At 46.3% G+C, this 10227-nt stretch overlaps 1 protein-coding gene and 2 long non-coding RNA genes across 3 annotated transcripts; all 3 read right to left on the bottom strand.

Annotated features, from left to right (window-relative positions):
* Positions 1-1378: 1378 nt before the first annotated feature.
* LOC107279282 (receptor-like protein kinase 5) lies at positions 1379-3853 on the bottom strand. The gene has a single exon (XM_066305603.1). It carries the CDS (start codon positions 3373-3375, stop codon positions 1444-1446), a length of 1932 nt encoding a protein of 643 aa, XP_066161700.1. The 5' UTR covers positions 3376-3853; the 3' UTR covers positions 1379-1443.
* Positions 3854-6453: 2600 nt separating this feature from the next.
* LOC136354028 (uncharacterized) lies at positions 6454-7110 on the bottom strand. Its single transcript, XR_010737712.1, has 2 exons — positions 6911-7110; positions 6454-6847 (listed from the first exon to the last, which is right to left on the bottom strand). It is a non-coding gene; the product is annotated as an uncharacterized lncRNA (long non-coding RNA).
* Positions 7111-7124: 14 nt separating this feature from the next.
* LOC136354029 (uncharacterized) lies at positions 7125-7952 on the bottom strand. Its single transcript, XR_010737713.1, has 3 exons — positions 7631-7952; positions 7289-7538; positions 7125-7198 (listed from the first exon to the last, which is right to left on the bottom strand). It is a non-coding gene; the product is annotated as an uncharacterized lncRNA (long non-coding RNA).
* Between the last annotated feature and the right edge of the window lie 2275 nt (positions 7953-10227).

Here is a 10227-nt window from a genome sequence, read left to right as displayed (position 1 = left end):
GCTTTGAGGACGTTTTGGTAACTCGATGACAAGTTCAGGGACCTTCGGTGTACTTTTTCCTTTATTTTTCGTTCACCAGGATACATGGGCCTAAAATACTCCACTCTGCCGTTTAGGCCCAACTATTCTGGGCTACACGTACTCCCCTATCCCGTTCGGGCCCACCTATATGGGCCTCACATACTCTGCGGCATCGCTTCGGCCCAAGGAAGCCTTCCTCAGAAACTCAATTCCGCCTTCGCCTAAGGGTTACGGAAAGCATTGTCTTTCTCTAGTTTTGCATCTGCCGTCTCCGACGAGGCGACGAGGCGGCGGGTGGCGGCGCCTCCGCCGGCGTACGGCTGCCCGGACGCTTTCGTCTCCGGTGCTCGCCTAATGTGACAGGTGATTGTTCCTTGCTCCCCTACTCGCTGGCGCCGCTGCTGCGCAACGCTCTCTGGTGCGTGCTGCATTTGGCCAAATTAGCTAGGTTTCCTGGCTATGAATTTTGTTTTGAATCTGCGCGAGATGGTGCTGATTTGGATACTTCGAACTATGGAAATTCCAATCCATACCAAGCATTGTCTGGCCCTGTAACTGTCATTTGAATTGATGGTACTTGCACGGCAGCTCATCCACAAATGTGAATGCTGACTACCTGACCATGAGTATCACTTGGTGGTCAGGAGGACATGTTGTTCCAAATTTTTGGATGGCTGCAGGCCTGCAGCTGACAGTGATAGATTACTCTATTCTGTTGTTGCTAGCAAAAAATTGCAACTAACCTGTATGCAGCAATAGTGCAATACCAACAAGTGTTATGTTATAAGGTTATTAATATAAGCATGCAATGCATGTAAGGTTTTGTACTTATATTAGTAGCCTTTTTTTTTGCTACTTTGGCTGAAATAGACTTCTGCAAAACTATTCCAGAAAAAAAGAGAGAAAAAGATAAAAGGGGGACTTTGTTTAGTACTTTAGTTGAATATTGCTCTTCTGCATTTTTCTATTTTTAGAGCATTTTATTTCGTGAAATCATTACACTTTTTGGATATTTTGATTGCCATAGGTGCGACCGTACCTTTGTATGAAGTGTTTGCTTGCAACCTGGTACAGACATTGGAGGAACTTAAGAAAAAACACCATACTGAAATAGTTTCTGATTATCGTGAATCTATGTAGTATGTTGACATGGTTTTTCATGTGAATCTCATGTGAAAGAGTAACACCCTTTCTAGCACAATGAGGTAAAGCCCGGTCTGAGCATGGTCATTTTTATTATCAGTAATTTGTTATTCCACACACATTCATGTACAATCCATCCCTACTTGTGAGAGAATAGTCTTGTCTCTGACATGATCTATAAACTTACAATACCTCTACTTGTGACTTGCAGGGATATGCAGCTAGGTTTTGAGTTGTTATCGTGTTCCCACTGACACTACTTTATGATCATAAGAAACATCAATAGCAATACTTCCTGATACCAGCCCAATAGAAGGAGATGATGAAGCCAACTACAAAAGAAACTGTTGCAACCCATGTAGTTGACCTGAAGTCATCTTCAGTGCTAGCCATATTGTATTGACTGTCAGAGTCTTCTGTACATATTGTGAGACCTGGATTGCCAGATACATCAACCTTTACCCCTCTAGGCAACTCAGGCATGGGGCCAGAGAGCTGGTTATAGCAAAGAGACAAGTAGATCAATCCCTTCAGGTTTGCAAACGAGGATGGCACCTGACCGGACAAGTGGTTGTCTGAAAGATCAAGTAACAGCAAGTTACTTAAAGCTCCAATGCTGGATGGAATAGACCCCTGGAGATGGTTGTGACTTAGTATAAGAGCACCGATTTTGGTTGGCATTGTAGGAATGGTTCCTGTCAGCTGATTGTTCCCGAGATCGAGGGTGCTGAGAAACTGCAGAGAGCTGATCGAAGGTGGGATCACACCACTGAAATTGTTGCCATGTAAATCGAGATAACAGAGCTTGGACAATAGGACCAATGTTGAAGGTATCTCTCCAGAGAATGAGTTCGCACTAAGGTTAAGTACTTCCATATTTGTCATACCAGAAAATATTCTTGGGATATATCCACTGAAATTGTTGGTTTGGAGCTTGATGACCTCAAGTTGCTGAAGATTTCTCAGCTCATCAGGGACAACACCTTGCAGCTTGTTTGTTGACAGATCCATGAGCACCATGTTATTGCATTTGCCGAGTTGTGAGGGTATAGGTCCACTTAGCTGATTGTCATCCAACTCCAGGTAAGCCAATCTGATGGCATTACCTATTGATTCAGGGATGCTCCCGCTTAGCAAGTTGCAACCGAGTCTCAGGTGGTAGAGGCTCCGAGAGAAATTCCCAGGAATGAGCCCTTCAAGCCTATTGGCAGTGAGGTCAATGGTCTCCAAACTATCTGGTGAGAGGAGATCAGAGGGCATCTCACCATTGAGCATGTTGTAACTCAAATCCAACATTCTAATGTTCTTGGTGATTCCTTGAGGAATTGAGCCAGAAAGTTTGTTCTCATTACTTGCAAACCGAAACAATGTGGTGACATTCAGCAAGCTCTGTGGAATTTTCCCTGTCAGGTTGTTTTCTGAAAGGAGCAAAATCCTGAGTTTTGGGAAGCTCAAGAAGCCATCTGGGACGTCATCAACTAGATTATTCTGGCTTAGGTCCAACAGAGTAATATTCCCATATCTGAACAAACCCATCGGAATTCTACCACTGAAATTATTACCGGAGAACACCAGTTCTTCCAAAGAGGTAACCATGCTTGTAGGGATAGGGCCTTCAAAGCCATTGGAACTAAGGTTCAAGCTTCTCAGTTTTGGCAAATAATTCAGCTGGGTACTTATGTTGTCATTTAAAGAGTTGAAGGACAAATCAAGAACCTCTAGCTCATGAAAACCGGAGAAATTGCCAAGATGACTGGATAGCCTATTGTAGCTGAGATCGAGCACTTGCAATTCTGCCTTCATGGGGCAAGGAGAGAATTGGCTTGGCAAGTCAGTGAAGGAGTTTCTAGAGAGATTAAGGGAGTGTAATGTATCAAGAAGGCATATAGATGCAAGGATGGTGGCATTGGAGAGGCCATATCCGGGGAGGGAGAGCCTGGTGACAAAAGAAGAGGATGCAGCAGAAGTGCAATGAACCCCACTCCATTCGCACGGATTTGAGCTGGTGTTCCAGCTCTTGGTGAGAGATGAATCCATGGCACTACTGACCAAGCCCAGGATATCTCGCATGATGTTCTCTTGTGCCTTGTTCAGTTGCATTGGCGATTTCTCGGTGGCCGCAGCCATCGACACGCTCAGAAGAAAGGTCAGAAACAGCAAGCACAGGCTGCTACTGCTAGCAGGAGCGCGGTGCCGACTGATCACCTCCATGGCTACTTCTCAGTTCTCTCTCCACTCTCCTCGGCAACTCTGTCGATTCAAGATATCGACTGGTTACATCTGAAGTACACTGGTGCAATTTTCAGTTAGTTGCTTATGTGAAGTTGTGAATTATACATATATAGAGATTGCATTAGAGGGAAATGCCAAAGAGTCATCCAGGAAGGGGTCAAAAGTTTGCTTTCACCACTTTACCTTGTGTGACACTGTAAATTTTTTTATGGCGTGTGAATGGAGCAGAGCAGAGAACACTCACCGTTCAGTGTGACTTGCACTGATTTCACCTGGCAGATGGATCCATTCAGGATGTTGTGGCCGTCGGCATCACATTTGACACCAGCACTGGCTTAGCCTTTGTCCCTTTTTACTGGGCTTGTGGCTACTGAAATAATTTGAGCTGGTTTGGAGGAACGGTCAAGATAAGAGATGACTTGCAAAGAAACGGGTGAAAAGGCACCATAAAGATGATATCAATATTTACCTTTTCAAAAGAACTCCATACTATCAGGTATGAGGAGATCATCTCACCACTAACTGATTTTTTCTCCATAAGCCAAAAGCAGAAATAAATTAAATAGTAAGTAATCCTGCTCTGATCATATTTATAACCGTAGGATATTCTCTATCCTTGTTAACGTGTAGAGTTATTAGTTGCTAAGACCATTAGAATTACTAGATGCTAATAGCGTTACATACTAAACTAAATATGCATCGCTTCTGGAAACTTGGCGCTGGATAACTTATCATCTACAGTATAAGTTGAGAAATTGGGTGGTCAAATGTTAAATAAACTGAATAATCATTGCTGAGCAATTAATGCCGGTTGTAGTTTACATTTTTATCAATATATGGTTTCTGGTTATGAGGGTGTGATCGATGAAATATTACTTTGCTACAATACTGTATTTCTAGATAAACTGTTGTAGCTTTGCAAACTTAGGAGGGATTATGTACTCTACCCTGATATTTTCAGTCTGAACATTAAGTGTTCCCTAGGGGAAATATTTAGGCATCATAGAAGGAATAGAAAATGACCAATGCTGATTGTTAATTGCATCCCTCTAAAATCTATCAAATTATTAGTTAATGAAGGGAAAAGTAGAAAACCTTGTTCTTCTGTACCCACCAGAATCAGATCCGTCCAGAGTTTTTTTTTTCTGATGTAAACTGCCATGAAAACTGATCGAATATGGTGCATGAGATCACCCTTCTGATAAATGAAGCAATGGCCTCTATTGGTTGCTGCTAGAGGAGGCTAGATAGAAAATGATTACCCGCCATCACAGTTAGAGCTCAAATTGTTTTTAGATATGGGGATGCGTGTCTTATTCATTTAATTTGTTTTCTGTTTTGTTTTAATGAAAAAAATTCGGCACCAGTAATCATGTCGTACCTCAAGTCTTCTTTCTTACATGCAAACGAAATTTGCTTGTCAGGTTGCCCTTTCATGGAAGGAGCAAAATCCTGAGTTGTGGAAGCTCAAGAAGCCCGTCTGGGACGTCACCAACTGGAGTAGATTATTCTGGCTGAGGTCATCCAAGAGAGGAACATTTTTTTTAAAAAAAAAGTTAGAACTTTCATTGCTCACTACTCTCTTGGTAAAAAAAAAAAAGGCCTAGGTTAGATTTTTCTGGGACGGAGGCAGTTGAGATATGCAAGAGAGGAAGATTTCCATACATGGGAATGCTACCGCTGACATGATCACCGGAAAACACCCGGTTCTTGCAGACAGCGAACCGGTATGGGCCCATCAAAAGCCACGTTCCGAGCCTAACTGGTATGGGCCGCACGTACTCCGCCGCTCTCTCCTTCCAGCCCAAGTAGGATGAGCCAGACGTGGGCCGCACTCCCGTTATGGGCCCAACTAGTATGGGCACGCACTCCGCCGCTCTCTCCTTCCAGGAATTTTTTTTATTTATAATTTTTTTTATTAAAAGTTTTACAAAAATAATTTTCCATTTTGAAAATTAACGGAAGTAGTCGCCTACCGCCCTCAAATCGCCCTCCCAGAGGGCGGCGAAAATGACATGGCAGACGGCCGTTCGCTCTCGGGCGACGGCCGTCAACGAAATTTGCAGGCGGCCCCCTTGCCGTCCTCCGCGAGGGCGATTTTGTACTGTGCGGGGGGCCGCCTGCAAATGGGCGGCGAGGGGGGGCATGGAATTTTGCAGGCGGCCCCCTTGCCGCCCTCCGCGAGGGCGATTTTGTACTGTGCGGGGGGCCGCCTGCAAATGGGCGGCGAGGGGGCATGGAATTTTGCAGGCGGCCCCCTTGCCGCCCTCCGCGAGGGCGATTTTGTACTGTGCGGGGGGCCGCCTGCAAATGGGCGGCGAGGGGGCATGGAATTTTGCAGGCGGCCCCCTTGCCGCCCACCGCGAGGGCGATTTTATACTGTGCTCTATATTTTTGTATAAATATCAATAGTTATCAAATCTTTTTATATTGAAAACTATACAAGATTAAAATCTCCAAGACTGGTAAAATACAATTTTATTATTTTTTAGGGCATATTTGGATTGTTACCGTACAAATATTTTGTTACCGTACAAATATTTTATTAATTTTTAGGGCATATTTGGATTGTTAGTGCCAAATTTTTCTTCACGACCAAATATTTGGTAAGGTAAAATTGCATTTGATCATATTTGGTTTGCTGCCAAAATGTAAAATTGTAGTGAAGAATGTTCTACATAATCTCAAATCTAGATTACGTATTACCAATGAATAGGCTTCCATTTTCGTGTGTTGTGTGCTAGTGGGAAAGAAAATATTAAGAGGTTGCCTTCAGATTGTCAATTATATAACGTCGTTTTCATTGCAATATATGTGAACTCAATGAGATACATTATTCATTAGATGTGACAAGACGATCACGCGTGGGCGTGATTCACTTTATGTAAACAGGCAGCGCCGAAAGTTGATAGTGATAACTCGAGCTGCCGCTTTTCATGTGTGCTGTTGTGGACTGTGCGCGCTACTGGATCTGACACTACCGTGCAGCGCCGAAAGTGTGTTGTCGTGAGCATAAGTTGTTCTAGCACCATATGAATGAAAAGAACTATGTAGACGAGACAAACACAAGTAGTACTGCAGTAGTAATAGCAAAAGTAGTACTGCTTTACAAGTTTGTAAGCCAAAAGAAACGGTCACATAAGGACTGAAGAGGTAGAACACTACTGACGAGGCCTCTTACCCCTGTCCCTCCTACCCTGCGCCCTAATGTGCCCGTGGGAGTACGTGAGTCGGTCCGGGGGTACGGCACGGCCAACCCGTCCTGCCTGTACAGGTGTGACCTCTGGCTGCTCCTGAGTGTGCGCCTCTGGAGCTCCTCCAAGCTGAGAGGAGCCTAGTACGTCGTGGTGGTCTGCACCGTGCAAGTCGTCGTCGTAGAACTGGCTAGTAGGACCAGTCCTACCGGCGTGAGACGAAGAGGCCCCAGTACCGAAGATCCCGGCTGCAAATCCTGCTGGACAAGGACCATCAGTTTCGTACAGGTATTTAACAGTATTAATAAAAAGTAAAGTACCGTGTGGGCGAGGGATCGACGCTCCGTGAGAGGAAGAGCTGGCGAACGCGCCCGAAGAGGTGGCGAACGCCCCTGCGGAGCTCGTGGAAGCGCCGGTCGTGCTTACGAACGCGCTCGAAGGCAGACGAGGTCCTGCGATGAGGAAACGTGCAGTTAAAACATGGTGACATAATCGTGCAAAAGCTGAAACAAAAATGAAGTAATATCTGGGCTGAACTGTACCGTGCGAAACCGGTGCTGTAGGTCGCACTGATCCGAAGCTAGGGGCGCTCGAAGGCAAACGAGGTCCTGCGAGGATGGATCATCAAGTTACGACGGGGTGATGTTTTCGTACAAAAACAGAAACAAAACTTAAGAAACCTCTGGGCTGAGCAGTACCGTGCGAAATAGGTGCCGTAGGTCGAGGTCCTGCTCCGACGGTAGGCGCGCGAGGCCGTGGTTGTACCGGACCAGCTGGAGGTACGACGTCCACGGCGCTGCGACAGGAGAAGACGCGCATGACCGCACGCATCTTCTCCTGCATCCGGTCGAAGGTCACCCTCTGCTCAACGTCAGTCAAGTGCAAACCTCTGTTCAACCTCACTTGGACTGCGGTGATATCGGCACTGATATCCCGTGCGGCATCAGCCTATGCAAGATGGAAATAACAAATTCAGTAGTTGTCCTATATTATGCAAGATAAATGAAATAATTGTAAGAAGTAATACAAATTGGACGTACCGCCACGAAGTAGTCTCGGTCACGGTGCGTGGGATACGCGTCCGTGACAGCGGCAACGTGCGGCTCTGGGGCGTCTGGAGTGAAGGTCACACGCGCACGAGTGCGAGGAAGGTACCAGCGAAGGTAGTCACGGTAGTTCTCCTCCGTGTGTGGGAAGAGCTCGTTGATCACCTCCTCTGTAGCTAACACCCAGTCGTCAACGTACTGCTGTACACGTGGAGCCCAAAGTGCGCCTGCTAGCTGTCCCCGTCGAGTCAACCTGTGAAGAGAGGTAAATTATATGGCTCGATGAAGTAATTATCATAAAAATTTAGAAATGAACAATCCGAACTCACGAGTGGTCGGCAGGGAGGACGGTCGGCTGCACGTTGCCCGGAAACACCTGCCTAAGTCCGAACTGTCTCATCACACGCTGCGGGCAGTGAGGCTCCGAATCTTCCCTCTCCATTTCATCAACAATTATACCGACTCTCTCCCCCTCATCTGCCATGCCCATAGCCTGCTCCTCCCTTGGTTGATTTTCCTCATTTTGCATCGATGGTCCAACAACATCCCCTGCATTGATAGAACCCTCTACATCTTCGGTTTGCATTGAAACATTTATATCTTTCTGTTGTACCGACACAAATATAACGAGGGGCCATGACCGTTCAAAAGCCATTTCCACATACCGTCTCCAAGCATCAGTGCTGTCCATCGGCATTAGTTCCCAAAAATAACCTTCTGTTGCACGACTCACTACAACTGACACTGACATTGTGTAGACTTCTTGGTCTATTCTAAATCCTCTCAACAACCAACTATAAATTGACTGAAATGTTCTCTCCGCAGGCCTATCGATGCCCTTAGATGTCATTACAAAATCTGACAGATCAACACCATCTGGACCAAATCTAATATTTCCTTCACCGTGAACTATCTGAAATGTGACCTTACTTGACATTGTGCCTGATGAAAACAATAACTGCGTTAACCTCGCATTTCTGTACTACGCCCTAAGTTACATTCTCTACAATATTGTTCTCTAAATTTCTAAAATTACGTTACATTCTCCAGATCAAACTAAACTACATCTTATAATTAACACTACTGTCTATGTCTCAATTCATACTATTATATTCTATGCTCTGGATCTACACATATGTGCTGTGTGCTACAGATGTGCTAAAATATATGGAACTAAAACTAAAACGCAACATATATACTCAAACATAACATATTAGTACAAATGCAAAAGATGTATGGGAGCATACCTGTGATGAATTGAGCGAACCAGCAGGGCTTCGCCGCTCCCCTTCTGCTGCCCTCCCCTCTCTCTCTTTCGTTTTTTTTGGATTTTTAGTGAATATAATGAAATTTTACAGAGGAGGGACTGGGCTTTATAGGGGGTGAGGCAAAAATCGCCCTCGCGGAGGGCGGCAAGGGGGCCGCCTGCAAAATTCCATGCCCCCTCGCCGCCCATTTGCAGGCGGCCCCCCCCACAGTACAAAATCGCCCAAGCGGAGGGCGGCAAGGGGGCCGCCTGCAAAATTCCATGCCCCCCTCGCCGCCCATTTGCAGGCGGCCCCCCGCACAGTATAAAATCGCCCTAGCGGAGGGCGGCAAGGGGGCCGCCTGCAAATTTCGTTGACGGCCGTCGCCCGAGAGCGAACGGCCGTCTGCCACGTCATTTTCGCCGCCCTCTAAATCGCCCTCCCAGAGGGCGGTAGGCGACTACTTCCGTCAATTTTCAAATTGGAAAATTATTTTTGTAAAACTTTTAATAAAAAAAATTATAAATAAAAAAAATTCCTCCTTCCAGCCCAAGTAGGATGGGCCGCAATCCCGTTATGGGCCCAACTAGTATAGGCACCACGTGGGCCGCTTCCCCGTTCTGGGCTAACAAGTTTCAGGTTTCCCGCTTCAGCCCAAGCAGCCCATCTTTCTTCCTTCCTCGGAGCGAAATCCACCGCCGCCGCCGCCGCTCCAAACTCCGGCGACGACTCCACTACAGCCGTCGCCGCGTGCTGGCCGCCTCCTCCGTCTCCGGTGTAAATCCGCCTCCCCGCGCCCCTCCGCGTCTTCCACCTCCGAAGATTCAGAGAAAACCAAAGCTTCAGTTCGTAATCAGGTTTGCAACAAATCTCTCGAATTCCCAGCTCTGCGCCCGCGGGTTCTCGTCAGCGAGGCGGCGCCTCCGCCCCGGCGACCGGCAGCCTCGGAGCGGCCCACGCCGGCGGCCGGCGTGACCATGCATCAGATCCGCCTAACCCCCCTGCGTTGCTGCTCTTCCTCATTCATCAGTCACCACTTATTTCTCTATCCTGTGTTGTGCTTGTGCAGATGAATGCATAAAGGGAGGCCAAATGATCAAAGAAAGCTGCAACCATTCTGAGAACAAGGTAAGTTGCAACCATTCTGAGAACAAGGTAAGTTGCAACCAGCAATGGCCCTCCTGCCTGACAAAAGTTAATTAAGCAGTCCATGTTCTTGAAATTGATGCACAACTGCACACGGTACAAGCACTAAAGAAGTAATGATACACCCTTTTACAGCAAAACATATCTGTGGATCATGCGTTGATTACTATGACAATAATTTGGCTGAAGAATTGTGTA

The sequence above is a fragment of the Oryza sativa genome, chromosome 11 (genome assembly GCF_034140825.1).
Source record: "Oryza sativa Japonica Group chromosome 11, ASM3414082v1".
Classification (NCBI taxonomy): domain Eukaryota; kingdom Viridiplantae; phylum Streptophyta; class Magnoliopsida; order Poales; family Poaceae; genus Oryza; species Oryza sativa.
This window is presented reverse-complemented; position numbering and strand designations above follow the sequence as displayed.